The 23,918-nt window shown below is 38.6% G+C and overlaps 1 protein-coding gene across 1 annotated transcript in view; it reads left to right on the top strand.

Moving 5' to 3' along the window:
* ADAM12 (ADAM metallopeptidase domain 12) overlaps window positions 1-23,697 on the top strand; it is a 188,849-nt gene extending 165,152 nt beyond the window's left edge. Inside the window, exons 15-23 of the mRNA XM_068397466.1 lie at window positions 6,239-6,347; window positions 6,454-6,652; window positions 9,554-9,631; window positions 11,541-11,649; window positions 14,617-14,752; window positions 15,333-15,441; window positions 15,882-16,064; window positions 22,253-22,380; window positions 23,637-23,697. Coding sequence (XP_068253567.1) covers window positions 6,239-6,347; window positions 6,454-6,652; window positions 9,554-9,631; window positions 11,541-11,649; window positions 14,617-14,752; window positions 15,333-15,441; window positions 15,882-16,064; window positions 22,253-22,380; window positions 23,637-23,697 — 1,112 coding nt within the window. The remainder of the gene's footprint in view (window positions 1-6,238; window positions 6,348-6,453; window positions 6,653-9,553; window positions 9,632-11,540; window positions 11,650-14,616; window positions 14,753-15,332; window positions 15,442-15,881; window positions 16,065-22,252; window positions 22,381-23,636) is intronic.
* Window positions 23,698-23,918: the final 221 nt, after the last annotated feature.

The following is a 23,918-nucleotide window of genomic DNA, read 5'->3' as shown; positions in this document are numbered from 1 at the left end:
AGTAAACGATGTATCTGATATACTCTTCTGAATCCCACTCGCGTCGTGGAGTTAATATGAGCTCATATAGGCATGTACAATCATAGCCTCCAGTCTTAGTCATACTGGGATTTTTAATCCCCTGGATACAGAGACATTTTCGCTTGTATAAAGCAAAATCTCGTTATGAACCAGTTTCCCATGCCATGGAAAGTTACTCAGTCGGACTGTTAATAATTTCAGTTGCTGAGAAAAATTCAGCTAAAGGTCAGGGAGCTGAATTGCTGCAGCTCCTTTGCCAGGTCTGTTTCCTAACACAGCACATCCTCCAAGCCCCAGGGCTCTCCTAATTCTTTCTAGTCTTCCTTCTTGGGGCTATTCAATATGGGCACTGCTGTGCGTGGAGTCTCCAGTGGTCAAGCCTATGGGGGTCTGCTTATGAGAAAGATGACTTTGTTAAGAGCAGAGCTCAAACAGACTTTAACTGGAATACCCTTATTTATCTTGGGAATACCCAGGGATAAAGATTTTGAAAGGGAGGATGGGACATTACCAAACCTGAACTGAAAGGCTCGATTCTGATCACATTGTTGGAAGTATAAATTAGAAATAATGCCAATAAAGTGAACAATCAAACAGTTTAGTAGATAGGGTTCAAGAAAAATCAAGGCCTATAGTCTGGGTTTAAAGACTAGGGATGTGAATATCCACCACTTGATCACATCTGGTTGGAGTATGAGCTGGCAGATGCGGGGTGGAATGGGAAGAGGGCTAGGTGGGCCACACAGCTAGAAAAATATCATGGGACAGATAAAAAAAAGCTTTCCTTCCAGCCTTGCTTGTAGCAAAAAGACAGACTTGATGTTCTAAGATGTTGTCTGGACATCGTATCAAAAAGATACATTTGAACCTTTTACCAGATTGTTGTAATTGATTAAAATTGTTTTTAAGAACTGTATGTGTTAGAGTGGAGTGAAGGAGTAGTTGTGTGGGGTTTTTTTAAAAAAATTCAGTACCGTAAAGAGAAAACAGGTCATAGTTCATTTACATTAATTCCTTTTTTCTTCTTCCCAGTAGGAGAAAACCATGCAGAACAAAATACAATAACTTATCTGAAAATAATATTCAGTATATTGAATTCCTTATCAATGCCTTCTTTTGGATGTCTTTATTCATCAGAGTACATATGTTCAGTAGCCCAATGATAAATACCAGTCTTAATGTTTTTAGATCTAGTTAAAGAAAAATTATAACAGTAAAAATGGTAAAGTTAAGAGTAGGCTGAACAATAGGAATCTGTTTGCAGGAAGTACTTGCATTTCCTTGGGTTTTTTTTGTTACTTTCAACAGATAAATTCAGATCAAATGGAGGAATACTTTTTGCTATTCCATATCTACAATAGCATGGAAAGTTTGGTGTAAAAGAGGGGAGGAGCACCTGGGGACAGTATCTGAAAGTAGCCATGAATTCCCCTTAAAGACCAAGTTCATTCCCAGAACACACAGATTTCCCTGTTCTCTCTCTCACCTTAATTCACGTAATTTTTTCTCTTTAAGGAGCAACATGCATGAATTGCTTGTGACCTTTTTTGTTTCATATTCCAAAATATCAAATTGCACTGATCTGACCTATTGATAGTAGTGTGACTGAAAGATACATCGATAGTAATGCATCTGTGTAATGTCTGGTACTCCACTGGCATTTTCTGGGAGCAACTAGATACACAGATAAAGCTATTTAAGAGAGAGAAATTATTGATTACCAAGGAATAGAGGATTCTCAGCTTTAGACTCATGGCTTTTTCTACATTGACAAGAAAATGATTCCTTAGGGAAGGAAAGGAGATGTTTGTCAGTGTGTTTTCCTACTTTTCCCTGAGAGGGAAAAAAGCAATGCCTTGGGGGAGCCAAAGGCAGGCATTGACTTCATAATTACAACACACTAAAATTTGTTGCGTAGACGTGGCCATTTGTTTAGGCAGAGGCAATCTTAATTTTAATGTCAATATTTGTTACAAAGGCCTGTCACTGGTGTAAAAGCTTTGCAGTTTTTTCCAGGTACTACCCTGTAGGCAAAATAGATGGGCTTTAGCTGATGAAACCATCACCAACTGGTTTTTTTTTTTTGCAAAACTACTAATTTATCCAAGCACTGTAAAGATTTGAACCCAGTAAAATCAAACTCTTTTGATCACCACAGATTTATGGCCAGGCCTTTTTTTTTCTGTGGAGACATAAAAGGTGTTTATCCGTGTTTTCAGAGCTAGTGAGAGCTAGCATACTCCTTAAGTGCAAAAAAATAACAGCTCAACCCCATCTCGGTCTTGCACAGACTTAACAACAGGGATCAGCAAGAGGAAGAGAGAGGCCAAGGGGAGCTTGTGGAAAGTTTGCTTTGCATCATCAGTGCAGTAGAACAAGCTGAATGAGATATAAAATCCAGATGCAAATCACGTGACAGAGAACTGTATTTTTATGCTTATATTTATTTATACAGTTGTTTGTGGTGCTTGTTGGTATACTCTGAGCTACAGAACTCCAGTCTTTTTCTCAAAGGGTTTTTTTTTTTTCCTCTCCACACCCATATACACTGTATAATATTTTTTTTTGAAATAAGTCTGAGACAATGTTGGGAACTGAATTGAAATGTCTTTATTTTCCAATGCCAGCCTGATAATGGGTGTTTCTCTGTTCTTGGAATCAGCACCATGGTCAGAAATTTCTCTCTTCTCTTTCAGGAGACCGTGATGGTATTTTCTCGTTGCAGCAGGTCTTGCACTGATCTGAAATGACACAGCATTTCTGTATCGCTCCCAAAAGTGTAGAACATGTCTTTTTTTTGCAACCGTATAGAGACATAAATGGGCTCATCAATATACATATTTGGAGGAAAAAAATCTCCAGGCTGACAACTGCAGTGGCAAGCTTTGACCTTCTGCAGTTTCAAATGGCTGATTTAATCCCTTGAATAAGGCTTGGCGTGGAAAGGCTGACAGGACCTTAATTACAGGGTCATGATACTATAATTATCAATAGCAAAGTGAAATAAACTCTGCTCGTCCAGCTCAAAGCACTTAATAACCATGGGAAATCTTTCACAAATCATTTTGTCTTTGCCTGTGCAGGTAGCAAAATAGAGAAAGACAGGACTTTCTGCTTCAGTTTGTATGGTGTAATCATGATAAATGGGTTTCCTCCAGAAACACAACATTACAATTCTCTTCCTTAAGCATCCTCTGAAAACCTCCTTTTAACTTGGTGGCTCCATCTGTTCAGCTGCTTACACTCTGATATGTTTTCATCTATAAAAAAGTCCAAATATTGTGAGAAACCAGTCAGGAGAGGGAACAGCCATCCGAACCCCAAGCAACAATGTGTTTTGGTTCGATACCAGGCAGAAATTGAAGCTGGATTTCGGTTTCCAAGCTGCAGATGATCAGTGGGTACCAGGTGTTTTCACACACAGCCTGCTCTGAGCCTGGCAGGGGAGCATTTTTTTGTGCTTCATGAGATCTGTTTTCTTGTCAAGTATTATTGGTTGGAGTTAAAGCTCACTGCCTGAGCCCTGCAAGGATGCTGCAGATGTGTTCTTCTTCCTGCAGGCTGCTTTCCGTCATGTGTAGCACACTTGACTTCTACATTCAAAAAAATCAACCAAACGAAAAAACTTTCACCAGGTGAAAGAGGAAAATAAATACCTTAAACTCTCGTAGTATTTCAGTGAGCCCTTTCTCTTTTTAACACCATTTTTTTTTAATAAGTCTTTGTTGGGTCACTTACAGACAAAGCACAGGCCATGAGCATTCATTTGGCTTTTGGCAGCTTTTGGAGCCACACACGACTCTGGGGCAAGTGTGTCTGTGCTCTGGGCTGCTGCTGACACATCTTCAAGGAAGCCTCCAGCCGTAGCAGCGGTATGCCGTTGGCTGAACTAGTTGGGGCACAAGGTTCCTGGAGAAGAAAAAACGAGACCCATAGCGATTGCATATGATCCTGGTAGATGGGGGGGGAAATATTCCTTTGGCAAGTTAGGTCCGAGCAAGTCAGTCTTTGCAGATGTGGGATAAAAAGCTGTTTTCCTCAGCCTCTCACTTACAGCATGTTTTTTTCCTTCCTTCCCCTTCCCTTCTAAAGCTGGCATAGTATATGCACATGTTAATGTTTGTATCAAGCTGAACAGTTAATGTGCCTGCCCTGGAAAGACGAGGAGGAATCTACATGCTGAAAAAGGAAATTTTACTTTTGCTTTTTGCACAGTGCCTTGTCTGGATGCTTTTGTTGATTTTTTATATTATTGCTTGTGGTTTAATGAAAAGAAGTGAAAGAATCCTCTGTGAGTCCCTTGTAATCGTTCCAGATTTGAGAAATATTCTGAACTCAGCAAGATTGATTGTAATCTTCCAAAGAATTTCAAGCTCTTGTCCTGCTCTCCAGGGAACCAACAGCTCATATTCTGTTCCTTCTGTGCCTTTCTTTCTGAGTTTTCCAGTTTCGGTATGTAAAAATGTTAGAAGGAAAAGAGAGTGCCATCTTAAGCCTCTCCAAGTTTTAATACTTTGTCCTTAATAGCATTAGATTGCTGTTCAGCAGTATATAGTATTAGTCAAGCTTCTGACTGTGAAATGCAGATAATTAATTGAGGCTTTAATCTCTGAGTTATTAGTGAAAAGATCCACACTAACTGGAAGTTTTACAATCATATTTGTATTTTCTTCTCCAGGAATTTGACCCCTTTTTTTTTAAAAAAAAAACCAAACTTCTTCTTTGAAGGCTTTCAAATGAAATCTTCAGGGTGGCTTAAATAAACGATATGTTTTACCCACAGTTAGAGGCATACACACTTGGAAGTGGCTCAAAACATTTATAAAAAATGTAACATTAGCTCAGATATTCTGTCTCTGTTAAAGATCAGGGAACACTGTAGAAATGGTCTATTCTCAGTCTTTAGGCTATCACATCATTTGTTGCCAGTGCTTTTTGTTTTAGTTTGGCTGATCAAAAGTACAAAAACGTATCTAGCAGATATCTGTTAAAGTTTTAGCCAGTGTGTCTCCTTACGACCTTGTCTCCTCAAAGCAAGTCTGTCTATTGGAGTAGTTGAAATGTTGGTAATAACTTGATTGTGCTATTAATGAATCTCATGGAAAGAAAATATGGGGTAGTAAAGGGCCCTAGCAAAAGACCTCTTGATCTTGCAAGGAGCAGCAATTATTGGCTGGAAACAGAAGCCACATTTCACAATAGAACAAAGGGATTAATTTCTAATACACGGACTAATTAATCATTGCAACAGTCAAACCAGGGAAGTTGATCCTCCACCTCTTAGTCGTTTCAGATGAACGCATGTATCTTCCCCTAGAAGATATTCAATAGTTGGTCATAATCTAGGGGAAAATGGACAGGAGATTGTCTGTATAAGACATTAGAATAGACGTCCTAATAGTACCTTTTAACTTGTAAAATATAGGGGTGAGTAATCTGTCTGCACAAACATTTCCAGTACTACTCCCATGAGGGAAGTTCCTTTGCCGTTAGGATATGTCTCCATCATAAAAGACCACAGTAGATAAGAACCAGATGCTGCCTGTCTTTCCAGATTCCTACTTCTACCACCATGGTAGAAACGACCCTTCTTTCAAGTCAGTCTTTCCTCTCAGGAGCTGATTTACTGAGGACTGAGGTGGGATGGGTTCTCTTCCTCTCCCCAGCTTCAGCTAACAGCAGCATATTCTCTTTGCCATGTCATGTGGTCGTGTTTCTACAGTCACACAGCACTCTAGTTTGCAACTGGATTTTTTCTGGTTTCTTATTTTGAATTGCACTTTAAAAGGCCTTTCTTGAAAAGTATTTTCTTTGGCTTCAGCTCTCGGGCTCTCACAAGAATCACGTGGACTACTGTAAAAAGAAGGGAGTTAACTTACCAGCTGGCCTTTGTCTTTCTTCACCAAACTAGATTTGGCATTTGCTAAAAGTTTTTGTGTCCTAGGAGGATTCACAAGAGGGATATCATCTAGAGAAATTCTGAAAGAGAATGAGTTCTGCATTGTCTATTGCTCAGCACTGCCAAGAGAGACAAATAACCGTGGAAAACCCGCACACGCAGGCTCTTCAATTAGCATGCTGATCCAGCACAACTGTTTTGTTGTGCTTCGTCAATATGCAGATCACATCTTACCTTCCCCTAAAGCACCAGTGGAGCTCAAAGAAAATTATTAAAAACTCCTTGTATGAGATAAGTTCTGATCAGGTTTTGTTTCAGGTGCGAAACCTGCTCCTGGGATCTGCTTTGAGAGAGTCAATTCTGCAGGTGATCCTTACGGCAACTGTGGCAAAGACTCCAAGAGCTCCTTTGCTAAATGTGAACCCAGGTAGGGTCTCTCCCTGCAAACACAGGAACACATGCACGGTGGTGGGAGGGAGCTTGTAACATTTAAAATTATTTAACTCATTTTTTATTTTGTTTATTTACTTCAGAGATGCTAAATGCGGAAAAATTCAGTGTCAAGGAGGAGCAAATCGACCTGTCATTGGTACCAATGCTGTTTCTATAGAAACTAATATCCCACTTCAGGAAGGTGGCAAGATTCTGTGTCGTGGTACCCACGTGTACTTGGGTGATGATATGCCCGACCCTGGTCTTGTGCTGTCAGGAACCAAGTGTGAAGATGGAAAAGTAAGGTTCTGAAATACCCCCAAACAAGGAGAACATCCTACCCTCATGTTGCAAAGTATTTTGTACTAAACTGACTCTTTCTTGCTTTGGGATTTTTTCTTTTTTCTACAAAAGAATTGTTTTGTGTGATCACACTGAGTCAGATTTTTACTCCCTTCTTTTGGCCACCATTCTGGATTACAGATTTGCAGATGCGATGCAAGTTGCTCAAGTTTATAACTGTTTTTTTGAGGACACTCCGGAGTATCTGTCCATGTAGGCTAGAGGTTTTCTGCAAAATAAGCACAGCAGAACAGGTTCATTAATGAAATTCTGATGAGTTCAGTGTGTTCAGTGATGGAAGTGAGACATAGAGATTAGCACTGTGGTTGAAATGATTTGTAAGTTACCAAAATCCAGGGTTGGATGTTTCCCCAAGCCCTCTAAGTGTCCTTTGCACTGGTTCAGAGGGCTTGGCTTGTAATGAGCTCTGTACTAGGTATTCCAGCTCAGTGAAGCGACCTTGCAGTTTTAGTAGATTATCTAAGTACATAAAATCTGGAGTAGCACGAGGAGCAGACACTGACCCCTAGGAATGAAACAAATCAAATCAGGTGAGGAATTTAGAGCAAATAAAAGGGGATTTTTTTTTTCATCCTGTGAAAACTGTCAAGGTATTGCCACAAAACATTGCAGATGTCAAAGGTATGACAGCGTTCAAAAAAAGTGAAGTAGCTTCACTGGGGAAAGGTCCATCAAGAGTTATTGAACACTTGTGGCTTAGAAGTGTTGAGATTTTAACGGATTTTTCTACCAAACTTTCCCAGTGTCTATTGGATTGCAAAATTGTCATTAACTTCACTTTAGGTTTCAAAATGTTTTATATCTGCTGATTATACCTCCCCCCTCCTTTTCTTTCTTGCAAGAAAATCTCTCTCTGTATGCACTATTAGAAAAATATAAACCCATTGATGTTCAGCCACCAAAACTGATTTTTGCAATCCTATTTTGCAAACTTTGTGAATTATCTGGTGTGAATGTAGTCCAAATTTCATATGGCTGTCTCATTGTTAGGTTTGCTTTTGTGAGAAAAGGAACATAGAGGTGGGAAACAGCTGTGAGTTTACAGGGGGGAGGAATGGAAAGGAGTCCAAGAACTATTGAAAGGAAGAAGGTTTCCATACCCTCAATGGATTGCTTGCAAAATGAATAAAAAAGTGCTTTGATAATTTGTGGTAAATTCAAATAAGCCTCTGAATTTCTGAATGCTTTTGAATTATGTTGGATTATCACATTGCATTGGGAGCAGGTTTAAAATATGTCCCTAGTGAAACTACAGTTCTGTTACAGGAAAACAACCCTTCCAACATTTCTAAGTCAATTTGTTATAAAATGTCTTTTCAAAGAAAATTCAACGCTGGGAAAACACCCCATTATGTTTTACTAATGAGTATTTAATCTTTCTAATCTATCTAATCATACACATGCACACTATAGAATACACAGGCTAATACTTATGAAATTGTATGTTTTACTTTGAGGACATTAGTGCATTTGTATTATGGATTAAGAATATGAATTTAAATATTCTTGAGTTTTCTAAGCTGAAGATGCACAATTTGAAATGCAGCCATTTTAATGTGATCAAAATTCTGTGAGCTACTGCACTATGAATATTTGAATTGTGAATACTGCTGTAATCAGACCATATTCTCTACATGTGTGCATGTTGATGCCAATTCACTCTAATTTCCTTTCCATTTTTCCTTCTCCCCAGGGGATAAGTGCCCCGATTAAGCATCCCTGTCGTCTCCTTCAACACTGTTCCCAGCTTAATGCTAATTATTGTGACTGACTTTTAGTACTACTGAACTGAACTGCAGTTAAACATGAGCAAAATTGTGCGGGGATTTTTTTTTTTCTATTTTTTTTTTTTTTGGTCAGCGTAGCACAGTTACAGTTATTCCAGTCCTAATCTCTTCTTTTTTCAGTTTTGAGTAGGATAACTTCTCATTGCTGACATCTTAATCAGTCATTTGATTGTTTGATAGTATTATTAGACGGTACTAATCTTGCTTTGCCTCAGTTTTGAGTTACATTGGCAGAGTAAAGTTCACCTGTAATGACTGGAAAACAAAAAAAAATTTTAATTTTATTATTTTGCATATGCTATTTGTTTACTTCCATTTCTTATAAGATTATTATTACACTTTAAATATGGTTGGTTTATATTTGACACCAAAAAATTGTTTAGCTTGGGAAAACTCTTCAAAAGGTCTCAGTCTTGCTGAAGAACAGTAATGAGCCCATGTATATCAATGACCTCAGCTAAATATTCAGGCCGTCCTGGGTCCAAGTTGTTTGCGCTGTTGATACAAACAGAACTATGCTAATTTACCCCATGAGGGGACCTGAACCTTTCCTTGAGGAATCATCTGCTGCTGTGAAGACGTGAATGCAGCCAGACCAGGTACATGAGAGACTCATGCTCAATGCATTCCTAGTCCTTAAAAAAATGCAAATGACTGTTTTTTAAATTGGCTCACAAAACGCCAAACCCCAGCGGCTCACCACTAGTTCCACTTCAGTGAAACTGTGTGTTTATTTACACAAGCTCAGCAAACCAAATATGAACTATGTCTGAAATTCAGTCTTGGCCAGGATGCCGATCGAAAACGGTGTTCAGCTCCCACAGATTTGGACCTAGAAGACTTACAAAGGCGTAGGAAGAAGACGACACCTAATTCTGGTGTCCTTATCTTTTTGTCAATAGAACGTTGTCAATGTGTATTGGGAAATCTTTACCTGCTAAAAGAACCGTTGATGGATGAGGAGGTGTACAGGGAGCTGGAGAGGGATGTGATGCCTCGTGAGCACCAGCAGTTCTGTCCCTACTAAAACTCCTTTTCTCTTATTTTGCAGATTTGCCTTAATCGCCGGTGCCAGAATACGAGTGTTTTTGGTGTACATAAATGTGCAACAAAGTGCCATGGACGTGGAGTAAGCATTATAGGAACACTTTTTTTTTTTACAATCAATCAATAAACACTAGACAAGAAATCATTTCATGCAATAGCTTTGGGATCAGTGATTGTCTGTAATACATCAGTCAAAGTCACTGCAATACTTTTTTATTACATATTTCCATTTTCAGTGTCCCTTATATGAACTGCAAGCAATGAGATTATTTTTCTTTAACAAAGAAATATTTATCAGAGAGTAATTATCTTGTTCTTAATTAACAGTCTGTGATAAAAAGGAATTTTGTCGTCTTCAAGTCAATTTTAAGTCTAACCTTCCTTCATTAAGAATTCCCATTAACATTTAAAAAATACAGTTTCTATGTGGATACAGAGAAGTGAAAATATGCATTTGAATTGAGCTTCAAATGGAATAGCACTTCCAAAAGTATTAAAATAAAGTAAAACCATATTGATGGGTTTCATGGTATGAAAGTGGTGTGGGATGAAAAAGTTGATGATATCAATTAATAATATCAAAGTGTTTTGAAACCTAGTTTATATTATTAAAATGTTAATTATGTCAAGCTATGCCTTATTAACCTTGATTTGCTGATGATGTTTGTTTCTGTGAAAAGCTGTGGCAACCACATTGGAAGAGGCACAGGAAACTCTCTGTCCTCTCCTGAGAAAGGATTTTAATTTGCTTTAACTTATTTTATCATCCCACATTTGAAAAATTGTTCAGTGTTGATGGTGCTGCTTGTTATCGTTGTGCTGGAAGGAGCATCAGCTTAGACTGGCATCTTCATGTCTGTACGATGGAGAACCTCTGGTGACTCCCGAGTAGCAAAAAATGACCTTGTGGAATTGTAGATGGGAACTCCTGTAGCGCTTTAATTTAAAAAATAGTGCTTAACAAATGATATTTTATATCTTTTTAGGACCATATTGACAATAGCCCTAAAAAAAGTTTATTTAAAAATCAGTTGGAGCACCTACATGTGACTGTGCCATCTCTCTCCTGTGCAACAAAATTTTTGGCTTGTTCAGTTCATGTGTTCTGTCGCTACAGCACAGAGCTTTAGCCTGTCAGTCACACAGCCACTGCTTGTGTGGTAGCAAAAGGAAATAAAAAGCAGCCCTTCTTTGGATGAGTGTTTGGGACTGTGGGACCTCCTGAGGAAAAAGCCATGAGCCTACCGGCTCCTTCTGCTCTGTGCAGCAGGAACAGGCTGATGTTAATGATGGACTCCAGTCCTTGGGAGCTCTCTTATTCTGCAGGGAGCATTTGATAAATCAGGTCTTGCTAGTTGTTCCTCAACTTGGATTAAAACCACCAGAACACTGAGGACTGTATCTGTATAGACAGTGCAGGTGAGATATCAAAGCGGGGGTTTCCTCAGCCCTGATTCCAGTTTCACATGTTCTTCCAGCAACTGGTTCATCTTAGAGTTGGGGGATCTGAACAGTGGGATAATCAGTATGCAGCCTAGTGCAAGCCCTTGATGGATAGGAGTGTTCAAGTGGGCTGACAAAGCTTTACAGCTTTAACAGTGTGGAGAGACTCTTGTTGCTGTGAAGGCAGAAGGAACAGAAGTTAGAAAGCAGATAATGTTGCTGCTGGAGGCAAAGAGAGAATAAGACCTGAGAGGTGTGTGATTATCCTTATATTATTGAAGTTGTCAGCTGGTGCAACTCAAATGATTACCTGCCAAACAAATAATGCTTTTTTAGGATCCCTGTTACTCCATGGTGTCTTGCACTCGGAGTTGCTTTATGCCATCTTAGTTGTGCCAACAGGCAGATACCAGTACGTTGCTTTTCTTCTGTAAGTTTTATTTCTTTCAAATATGTCACTATCTGATTAGGAGGTCTTATCAGCCAGTGCTGCTCTGAGGTGTATAGGGTAATCCTTTTCATGTTAAGCCATTTGTCTTGTTTTTCAGGTCTGCAACAATAAAAAGAACTGTCACTGCGAGGCTGACTGGGCCCCCCCCTTCTGTGACAAGCCAGGGTTTGGTGGCAGCATAGACAGCGGACCGATCAGGCAAGCAGGTCGGTAGTAATTCAGGCTTTACCTGTTGTTTCCATGATAAAGAGTGGAAATACAAAGTGTCATCTTGTAAGCAATGATCTTACAGGACTGGGAAATAAGTCAGTAAATCAAATAGCTTAATCCAAATGCATTGGAACCAACTTGAAAATTCAGTGAAGCAACACCAAGGCAGGCTGAGCACATCAGTTTTCTTGCATAACTAAAGGCACAGTGGTCCTGGTGAGTTCTTTTCTTTGCCTTTCTTTGTCTTTCTCTTTTTTTCAAGAAACATGAACAAGTTTAGTAGCTCACTGCAATAAGTAGGAAATGGTATTGATTTAAGCTGAGGATGAGGAGCTAACTCCCACACTTGAGCTAATCCTGTTGCCATGGTAGATGAATGTTGCAGTACTCTTGGATTCACCTTGAGATATGCCAAGCTCCTGTGTTCTCCACTGAGTGCATCAGGATAGAAAAACCTTATTGTACACACAACCTGCTCCTATAGTTACATGCCTAATGAAGAGTGGATATTGCAATGATTATAAATGAAAAAATATTGCATAATCAAAAATAAAAAATATATTTGATATTGTTCTTCTAAGGAGGATCTTTTGTGTTGTGGAAAATAGAAGATATCTGACCGTATCAGATTAAAACTGCATTTTATAGACAGCTTCTACATATTTACCAGAAGTCGCCCTCACATATGATAGCAGTAGGAGACGTGCATTTTCTATAACTTGTATTTCAATTTCCCCTTGTTCAGTCTGCAGAACATTGGCTATAGTATATCTTACTTCAACTTTGGCCAACCTCAGAAGGGATTATTTCTACACAATGTGAACTTTTATAGGATTTGATAATCATCACATGCCAATTTTTCTCCAGAATACTGTAACTTCAGTGACTTCCACAGACATGTTTCTGATTTATGTCTGAGGAAGTGACAGGACAAGCAGCCTACTCACATATACGTATATAAACTAAAACTTGCTGGAAAACGATCTGCATGTTTTCATACGAATAATACTATTCAAAACCAAAAATGGATTGTATTCTCTACGTGCCAGATCCCGCAGTGAATTGTAATACTGGATTTATGACATCACGGTCATTTCCATGACAAAGCTTCACATTATGATTTCACTGTTGAAATCTTTTAAACACCTACCAGTTGGTAAGATAGCAAAGAAACCATGCTCAGGCACTGAACAAGTGCGATTATGTGTGTATTAAATGTTTTCTTTTAAGATTTGCTCTAAAGCATCATAGTCCTTTTTCAGCTTACCTGAAAGCTAAGTATCTAGGGAACTAAAAAATATATTATAATAATGTGCTGCATAGACAACACTAACTGGAGAGGACAAATATAGGACATCTTTGATAATTCTGGCATTTTGTGTTTTGGAAGATAACTCTTCAATTTAACAGAAAATTGTTTTAACAATAGTCTAATGGGGTAGTTTCACTGTTTTTCCCACAAGACTGATACATTCAATAATACTGGGAATCAACAAATATGGAAACTGCTAGAGGACCTAATTTTCTATTGCTGACACTTGGATTTAAATATGAACAGTTGATGGGGTGGTTTGGATTATGATCTGAGTAGTTTGCACATCTCTAAATCAAATTACAGAAGGATTAGCCCAATAAAATACTTTCATCTTAGTCAAACAAGGCACATGGTCTCATTAGTATTTAGTAACTGATTTTACCCAGCTGACTTAAAATAAACCTGTGAGTTTGACACTCTATATTTTATCTTACAAAGAAGCCTTAAATATTTAATTGTTAGGTAGAGAAGTTAATTTAAATTGTGTAATCTTAGCTTATTGATTTTATTAATCTTTTAGAGACGGTGAGGGATTTATTATTCTATGGTGCTACAAGGTAAAAAGCATAGCATGCCCCATCAAGCCCCACCTGTATTGTTCAGTGTTCCTGGCTGTGTTCATCAGCATCCTTGAGCTTAGGCCAGTAGATGAGAGCCAGCTGGCTGAAAATCCATCAGGGTGAGACTGAGACAGTGATGACAGGTTACCAGAGCAAAGATTAAAGGTGTTTCTCCTACGTCGGGAGGGTGCAGTTTTTAGGTCAGCAGCCCTGAAGAATCACAACACCTTCTCCTCCACGCAAGGATCATAGCACATATCCGTAACGATCAAAGCTGCTGCATACCTTTTCTTAAAAATAAGGCTTTCTTCCAGCTGCAAGTCATCCAGCCAAGGTTCACTTCACCATTGTGCCTCACTTAGGTCCCAGCAAGGTACCTAAAGCACTCTGAGACCAGAAGGAGTACAGGAGGCTGCAGCCCCTCACTGAAAGGCGCAGCCCCTGAGACCACACAACACCGTTGCCAAAGGCTTTTCTTTGGCTCCTCACTTGCCTCCAGTCTGACTTGACAACCACCTGGGCTGCACCAGAGTAGGCCAGATTTCAGACTCTTTGCCCAGTGTTAAAGCACAATGAAAGCCTTAAAATCTGGTTATAAAGGAGCTAGGGTTACTGCTTGTGTTTGAGGGACAGCCCATGGAGAAGGTGCCAATCGGCACTGCTACGGTCATCACCCTGGGGGTGTCTGGAGGAGGCCAACAGCCTGTACACCTTATGGCCCCCTTTGCAGGTGACAGCCTAAGCAGGACCTGAACAGAGGGGCAGAGAGTACACACAGATGCTCATGTTTGGACACAGATATCTGACTAGAATAGAGTAGAATAATTCAGTTGGAAGGGACCTGTAACGTTATATTTTAACCATGTTTTTTTTTCTCAGTGTTAAAGAAATAACTATAAAACAGGCCAAGATTCAAGCATCAAGCTAGAAGAAATAAGAGTTTATTAGACTTTAAGTCATAGTTTATTCACTTCACCTGCATTGTAGTTAGAGACCAGGGCTAGGCAGCAATGTCCTTCTCCACCCACGTAACACATTTCAATATAGATGGCTCCTGAGAGAGGTTAACTCCATGTGTTTTGTTGCAGATAATAAGAGTTTAACCGTAGGTGTGTTGATAACCATTCTGTGCCTTATCTTTGCTGGATCAATCATGTATCTGAAAAGGAAGACTTTCATGAAATGGTTGTTTACAAGTAAAAAGACAACAATAGAGAAACTAAGGTATGATCATTGTCCCTAATTGTACTCTAATAGTTATTAGTAGAAAGTAGCTGTAAACTTGGCAGCTCTCAAAAATATTCCCCAAGTTTTAACAGCGGTGTTTTTCCTGGTTTAGTTTAACTTTATTGATTGTCAGTAAATCATATGGATTTTAGTTTGACTATATACCTCTTTTGTGATAAAAAAACTAAGAAGTGAAGGAAGTATTGCCTTTATTTTCATTTGCTTGAAATCGTTTCATTATATTGCATGGCCTTTTATCCAAACTCAGTCGAGTGAACTGAAACTTTCATATTTGAGGTCATTACTGTTTAAATGCTAGATTCATTAGAATAGTCTCTGGGGTGTTACAAAGCTGCATTGCCACAGATTGCAGAAGCTAATTTAACAGACTACTGGTTTCCAAAAAATCAATATTTATTTTTATTCTTGCAGGAGCACTAGACAATTTTTACTTTCCTTGTTTACTATAAAAAGTCAGAAAGTCCTTGCAAAAATCTCATTCTGAAAAGAGGCTACTGCCTAAAAAAATGTTATAAAGCAGAATGTTGTGCTCAATAAATACATGTTTGTATTGCAGGTCAGTGAGTCCAGCAAGACCTCCCAGTTCGTCTGAGCCTAATCATGTTCATACCACATCTCTCAGTAAAAATCTCATCATGAAGCCACAAAATACAAACATACAAAAAGTGAGTCTCTAAATAGTTAAAAAAAAAAAAGGAAAAAACCCATATTATATATTTTGGATCTCATTTAAGTAATTTATTATAACACAATTATATCGTGTAGAGCTAACAATGTGTAAAATGGGAGAAGATGTAGGCTTCAAAATACCTTTCTGGCTTCCATGTTTTGGACAGGTGGAGATGTCAAGTGCAGAAAAAAATAGTTTAGCCTCTGGGACAGAGCCAGCCAGCTTACACCAGAACACTACACCTAATGGTGAAGGATTAGTACTTGAGTAGGACTCTGAAAGCTGTTAATTGCTTCTCTGGTTGCAGAGGTGTTGAAGGTAGATGAAAGCAGAGTAGAAGAGAAAAGCAAGTGAATAACATAGATTTTTAAAGTAGTAATATTTATGTGAACTCTTGAAGTCTATAACTTGGTTGGGGTGGGGTTGTTTTTACAGAGAGATGGTCCAAGAAGACCACTGCCGTATCAGATCATTGACATCAGTAACCCTGTGAAGACACATGGTTTGCCACAATTAAAAACACCGCAGCGAGTCCTGCCACCCCTTCCCCAGCTGCCATGTCATGAAGCTGTGCCTGAAAGACCCTTGCCAGCTAACCCTTCGCTGAGGTTCACCCAGGTAACCACGGATTTTCATTTAGCTTCTATTTAATCTGCAGTGTGTGAGGATCTGCATGTGGTGAACAGGAATGAAGTGTTTTCTCATCCTTCAGACTGGCCTTTTTCCACAGTATTTCCTTTATAATTTGTACAAGTTTAGACATGTGGTGTAGATAATTTCATAAAGATATCTTCAGTTCCCAGTTTGCTCAGGAGGGTTACATTGCTTTATGCCAACTGAGGCTGTGATCCGAAAATTTAGGATCCTGAACTCTTCTTTTCACCCCTCAAAAGCCACAACAGTGTAAACAAGCTCCATATTCCAGGCAAACACAGGCTCATCTTGCCAGCTGCCCAACCGGAGGGGAGACTGTACGGTTTGTCAGCAAGGTGCCAAATACAGTGGTAGAGCTTAGGACATCAAGTTGCAGATGTCTTGCACAACAGCAAAAGGTACATCAGCTTGATGTGCTGCTGTTCTGCTGAGGGGCGTATGAATGGCATATTTTTTTTTTCCAGAGCACAAATCTGAAACACAGACTTATAATTACCCACACTGTTTCATGTAGATGTACCTTTCTTGCAATGTTTAAATAGAGCTGGTAACCCTTTTTTTTTTGTAATAAGATGCATCTCAAGGCATTTTTCAGGGTAGATGAAGTTGTCTGTGCAGTTGTCTGTGTTAAAATGTCCCTTTTCTTGTCACTGGCTTCCCGCTTTTGGTTGCATTTGTAGCGTGACGGTGTCTAAGCAGAGGAATCAGGCATCCAGCTATTTCTGTTTTGTATCTATTGTCTTATTCTGGTACCAGAATTCTATAATACCAGATTAAAATGAAGCGAATGTCGTTATAACCAAGCTATCTTAAATGAGTATCACATTGGCTTGGATGCACATACTGCAAATCCGTACTCAAAGAGCTGTGTCTTGAGTGACTGTCCCTATCTGTAACCCTGCTAGGATGTCCAAGGACAGAGCACCTTCTTCCTGCAGCAACCTTGTGAGCGACGCTGAGACACTTTCCCACTGATTTATAGGAGGATATGGCTATGAGAAACAGCTGCTGAAGTGCAGTGCTTTGAAAAGTGGTTGTAAAAAGAAACAAAAAGGGATGAAACGGTGCTGAGCTGCCATGGCAGTGTGCTTACATGTTGTGACAGCAGCAGAAGGGTATCTAGTTTTAATTTTGTCTAAGTCTGAACATTGAATCACTCAGGTTAGACCAACTTTTACAAGTGTAGCCAGTTTATTAATCACTTTCAAAGTATTTAAGCTTTTTCTTCTTCCTTTTTCCATCTTGCTAGTCATTTACTTTCCATCTCAGGGGAATGGGAAATACTGATTCTTTCTAAAATCAGTTTTCTAGGAAATCTGAAGTAGTATTTGTTTGTGTTGCTTTTGTCTTTAGCTCCAATGGTTTTGTTGTTTATTTTCTTGTATTCCTTAAAACATTCAGTATATTTCACAGTGGTCAAAGTTAAGATTTTAAGTACAAATGCTTTTCTGTTTCTTAATCAAATGGTTCCTTAAAAAAAAAAAAAAAAAAAAAGAAGAAATTTCTTCTATTGCTTCTTATCTAGCAACTTGCAAGCTTATGCTGTCTCCCACTAGCAGAAGACAGATGGGGAAAAGGCTTTCCAAGAAGAAGTAACCGTTTCTCATTCTGACGGTGCATCTGTATCTGCCCCAGCCTGTCATCGCACATCAAAGCAGCCTGATGCACCACTACAATTCACGTTCTTAAGTGCCCTCCCCTTCAAATCCCATATAAAGTGCAAGGTAGAATATCAGATCTCTCGTACTATCATTACCAAAGACTGACAGATCTGAAACTGCCAAAAAGCTTTTCAGTTTAGCAGCTCAAATTAATCGTGACGGTTACTCCATCGAGCACGATATCACCGTTTTCAATTTTCAGTTGCTGCATGAAACAGAAGCAGGAGAAACAGGGGATCAACTCAAGGCAACCTAGTGAATAAGCAAGAGTGGCTTTTTCCAAGTTATGTCTGTAACCTCAATTCAAGATTGTCAGAAGTACTTTTTATATCCTAGAGACACAGAAAACACTGTATGGGAAGAAAATCTTTTCTTCTGAAGTTAACAGTGTTACTCCCTCAAAGCTTGGAAGAAGTAAATTAACTCAAGATTAGTTTTGGTCTAGTTTATATAGATACTACTTAATATATTGCTTCAGCACTCTGCTGGAACTGCATCCATCAGGTCATCGAGAGGAAGCACTTTAAAAATCATTGCTACATTCATAATATCATCCAGATGCTCAGTACTGCAGTGTAGTGCTGAAGAAGAGTATCTGAAACCATTCACGGTTTCTATGGCTTCACAGCTGCCTCCTTCTGCTTCTCCCTCCTGAGAGGTATATTTAAGCACGAGCGACTTCCCTGCTGCCTCTGGGCTTTGTGCAGTGGATAGCTTAGGCACAACATAGTAAGTAGACTCTAAACCAACTCTTTTCCTCACTAGTGGCTGTTGAGACAGCAATGAATGGATTATTATTTTGCTATAAAATTTCCTTTCAGATGTAATAGTAAAAAAAAAAAACAAACAACAACAACAACAACAAAAAAATCACCAAATGAACTGTTGCCAAGTCTAATATTTAACAATCTTTTGACTGATAAACACCTTTTTCTCCTTTCAGATGCTCTCACAAGGCAAACAGACTTTATTTACGGGCCAGATTCTCAGTCAATATAAATCAGCACAGCACCATTGAAATCAAGGAGATGGCGCAGGTTTATTATACCGACCGTGGTCTCAGTCCATGCATTCCCATTTGATCACTTCCACTTGGTTTTGTTACTGTTAGCATTCAGCTGCTGCCTCCGATACTGTCATCATCTTATTACCAAAATATCTCTCATATTTTACAGGTCATCCTTAGTACAGGAAATATAGCTTGGTGCTTTTACTTTTCCCCTAGTAAAACTGAGCTGGGCTCACCTGCTGCTCCTTCTGCCACAGTTATTCTTGTTAATACCTCTCCTGTGTCACCTCAGACTGGCGTTAGACACAGAGGGCCAACACAAATTAAGTTCCCATCTAGACAGATTGAGGAAGGCACCGCTTCTCACCTGTGCATTTCAGGCAAGAACCTTCTTCCAGTTGCTTATTTAAAAAAATATATCAGTGAAATAAACTAAAGCTTCATGCACCTGATGTCTTTTAGCTGCTCAATATGAGAATTATGTTTTTCTTTCTAGCAGAGCTGTAAAAAGAGATCATGACAATATTTAAAACAATACTTCCCCGAATACAGAGACTGAACGCATTAAATGCTCAGTTGTTGATATAAAACTGGACAAAGAAATCCACCCATAAACTCTTTGTATTGAAGAGCTGAAGTTCTGCACAGGGAAAAAATGGGCTGGGGGAAGGGGGAGAGAGATGAAGCAGGGAAGCACAGCCATGGTGGTACTATGAGCTGTGCTAGGGACTTGCCAGGACACCAAAGGCTACAGCAAGTTTCTGCACATGTTAATGTACAAAGCTGTATCAATTTGGATTCTCCTGAGGCACATAAAGAATATAAATGACCGTCCTGAAATCAGTCTGGGGGATGGGATTTATTTCTTAAAATATTTTTTCCTCTGCTTCCAAGGATGTGTGTTTTCATGGTGGCATTTTCCTGTGCTGACATCTCTTTTCTGTGAATTGCTCCTCCACTTTGCTTCATCTCAGCCATTACACATTCCCCATCTTCATTTTTATCTGAACTCCCTCACTTCTTTTTTTTTCCTCTTTCTTTTAACCTTTCTTACCAGCTTGCCACATTAGACTTTGTCAAGCCACTTCCTCCTTAAGAGTATTAACTCAAGGATGACATTTTTATGAGCTCTGGGGAAAAAAAAAAAAAGAAATCAAGTGTTGGGCTTGTGTACCCAACAGAGTTATATTTATTGTATGATTGCTGTTTCAACATACTTAAATATGTTTCCTCTGGAATAAGAGGGCCTAATGAATTAGTTTGCCATAGGCATCACAAGATTATCGTAATACTCAGCTGTGAGAAGATGCTCACTCCACAGCTGAAGAACTGTTCTAGATCAGCACATATGGATTAGCCATTTCAACCAGCTTCCCCTGCAAAAAGGGGGGAAAACGCAATTGATAAGGTCCCATCAGAACTTAGCTGCTCTGAGCTTCTCAGAAAGTCAATCCTTCCCTACTATCAGGTGTTGCAGGTGGTGATTAGAAGACATAGGACACAGCTAATAAACATAAACAAACAAGGACAGTTGTCCTCTCTTTTTGTTCATTCATCCTTACCAGATCTGAAGCTCTTCAGACCTTTGTTTCTCCAGATTGCCGAGCCTGGATCGGTTCCTCTTCCCAATTGTGGTACCCAAGCATTCTGCCAATTGAAGAGTAAATACAAAGCATGCAATAACAGTTAGGGACTGATCAAGCAAACAGCTGAATACTCAGTGATCAGACTAATTCCTGTGATTAATCACGTAAAAGTACTTGAGGGAAAAGGCCACTTCTGTGAAGGCAGTCAAGGGAATAAAGGTTTTATGGTGTTCAAAGATGCATTCGTTGTTTGCTGTCTTTATAATCTGATGGGTTTGTTTGTTGCATTTTTTTTAAATGCTGTCACACTCGAGTTGATGATGCATATATTCTCCCACGTAATAAACATTATAACTTTAAAAAATTGTTCAGAAGCAACTTAAATTTATACTTTACTGTAGAGATAATTCAGTTATTGAAAAGGTATCAGTTTCTGCTGCGATCTAACTTGCCCCAAATTGATATATTTTACTTCAAACCAAACATGTTAAGATCTCATTGTGTAAGAAATTTCGTGCACAAAGTAAACCCTGGTTAAGTAATCCTGATGGCAAGATTTCTTCTCTTAGTAGTTTTAAGGTTCTAGTTCTCTGTCATGGGAAACCATCATGTTTTGAAGAACTTCCTTGCAAGTGTTTAATTAAACTCTGTGACTTTCAACAGGATAGCCCTACGAGATAAAGTGTTTATCTTGTTTTATAGTGGAAAAAGTTCTTCTGGATGATAGTTGAGACTCATTTTTGTATTGAATGAGAGATTTGGCTACAAGAATAAGTTAAAATAAGAAATTATTTTCATATTGCTGTTTCTTATTCACTCAAGAATTAGTACATGTTATGTCGATAGTGAAAAAGAAAAGGGACATTCTATCCAGCTTTAAAATGTAGTTTGTGGTAAATTTGAAATGACTACAAACAAGGTTTACTTAAGCTCCATATTTTTTCTTTATCAAAATGCCTACTGGTAGTCAACCTGCATTTTCTTCTTGAAAGAGCAAACATTTTCCATGAAAAGTAAAAAAACTAAGGGATGCTCAAAACGAATAACGAAAAGTTGTACTTTATTCATGAACAATTCATGCCTCCGATTGCCTATTTTGATTACATCTTTCAGGGGATCTTTAACTAGATTATGCTTGTAAGCTCTTCTTGTTTCTTTTTGGTCAACTTTACTAATGATAGTTATGGCAAACTAGCAGTAAAGAGTAAAATCACTTAGAAAAAGCATGACTATGCTGTTCGAATAGTAGAAGGATCTGAAGTGAGTTTTTGGATATACTGGAGAGTTTTTGTGTGCCCTGAGCCAGTCACTTGATCTATCCCAGTTCTTCATAATGAAGACCGCAAATAGACATGTTACCATGTTTGCAGTGCTGCAAGGACCACACAGAAGAGACATTAGCTCATTCCTGAGAGCAGATGACTTCTGTTCTTTATTAATGAATCATTTAATGCCACAGAATGAAAGCACAGCAGCATCTCTCAAAAAAATTCCACAGATGCTACCAATTCAAACTGGACTTGAGCAGTTTGTTTCTGTGGTCATCTGAATTTGCATTTTAAAGTCATTTCTAGTATTTCCATCATTTTATATAAATACTTTTACAGTTTTACGTATTCTATCTATGGTTTTTGTTCACTTACCACCAATTAATCATCAACTCCAGCATAGATGCACTCAATATTTCTAGAGTAAAGAACTGAAAGAAACAAAATCGTTAAAATACAGTATTAAAACTTTGTTTTAAATGTAAAACCCTGTTTATTAAAAATATTATGGCTTACTCATTTAAATATATTTGGTCAACAACTACACTCAACTCGTCTTCAATGTATCTCAGTTGTTGCTATGTTAGGTCAATTCCAAAGACTAATATGACTTTATGTTTTATAACAGGAAAACCACAAACCAAACCCCCCGCGGAAGCCTCTACCAGCAGACCCTCTGACCAAAGCGCGCTACAATGGTGCCTGCACACCAGTGCCTGGACACACAAAAGCTCTGCCTCACGTTACTCCTGTAAGGTTAGTTCTGATCAAAATGGCTTGATTTATTGCATTTCATTCAATGACTGGTCTAAAATGTCTTCGAGCAGATCCGCTATGCTCTGAGTAACTATGCTCTGCTGTAATTATTGTTGAGAGCTACGCAACAATCACTTTCTATTTGCTTACGTAAAAGCACGCAGGGTCAGACTGATCATCACTACATCAGCACAATTGCACTGACATCCACAGAAGTATGAGAATTTATTCTCTACATGAAGGCTTGACTGTAAACATCTGACTGTATATTTACAGAAACTGCCCAATAAATACAATTCCTTGTGTGAGAAAGGAGTTAATAAGCACCAACTTCAAGAGAAACAAAACTCTCACAGAAAAACATTCCCTACTGAGACCACCTACAGAATTAGGCTGAGAACTGAATGCTGTTAAGATCAACCACCAATAAAAGTAATTTTCCGTTCACACATTTCACAATGGAACATCCATTTGTATCATCTGAAAATAATACCCAAAACATTCAGAAAGCCCATAAATCGTACACTTCAAAATAAAAAAAAAAAAAAAGGATGTTGAAAAAAAGCTATCTGGAAGTGAAATAACTATACCCAATGTTAATGGGCAGAGTCAATGACATCTTCTTACCCAACATTCTTCAGTTTCCTACAAATAAAAGGTGAGCTCCAAGGAAGATAAAACTAGTGTTTTAAGCTACTGGAATTCTACTAGTGAAACACTTAACATTGCTCAGAAAAATTAAAAATAGAATTAAGTCAGTTTCCTAATACTTCTAGCAAAAAGACTGGAAGAGTGAACTTTGATTAAGCCCTTGGCTGTCTATTCTAGTAAGATATTCTGAAAGCAATAATATTTCAAGCTGACTACCACAACTTTTTGAAACCAACTGCTATTCTACAACATTAAGTAGCATTTTTGAACAGGTGCAAATTGATGAGCACACAAATTAAAAATGATTTTAAAAAACACCACCCGAAACATTGAGCTAGCTTACCGCATTGGCCAGGCAGCAATTAAAACAGGAACTCAAAAAAAAAGTCTGCTGGTACCATTTACACTTCTTGATGAGACTTGTGTAGATGATAGTAACATGTCTGATCTCCTCCCAGTATGAGAGTCCCATGCTACGTGTCTGAAGTTAACTTGGATAACTCTACGAGGTTTTACCATTCATCTTCATGCCTCAAGCAGGGTGCTGGCAGTGAGAACTAACAAAAGCTTAAATAACAATTTGCTATTTTCTTTCTTTCTGACAGACCTGCTCCTAAGCATCCACCACAGGTATCCAGGTCCAGCAACTCTGCTGATGTGAAATGAAGAGAAAAATCTGACACCTTTATTTTAAAAAGTGAAGACAGAAGTTTGCACTATCTTTAAACTCCAGCTGGAGTTCATTTTTATGACAATACTTAGAATTTTTAATGTTTAAAACAGCATTATTTTTAAGAATTCTGAGCTACTGCCTTTGGTGCTGTGCTGTGCTATGGTGCTCTGTATACTTGCTCAGGTACTTGTAAATTATTAATTTATGTTGAATA

This window comes from Nyctibius grandis, chromosome 4 (assembly GCF_013368605.1).
Source record: "Nyctibius grandis isolate bNycGra1 chromosome 4, bNycGra1.pri, whole genome shotgun sequence".
In the NCBI taxonomy this organism is placed as follows: Eukaryota; Metazoa; Chordata; class Aves; order Nyctibiiformes; family Nyctibiidae; genus Nyctibius; species Nyctibius grandis.
This window is presented reverse-complemented; position numbering and strand designations above follow the sequence as displayed.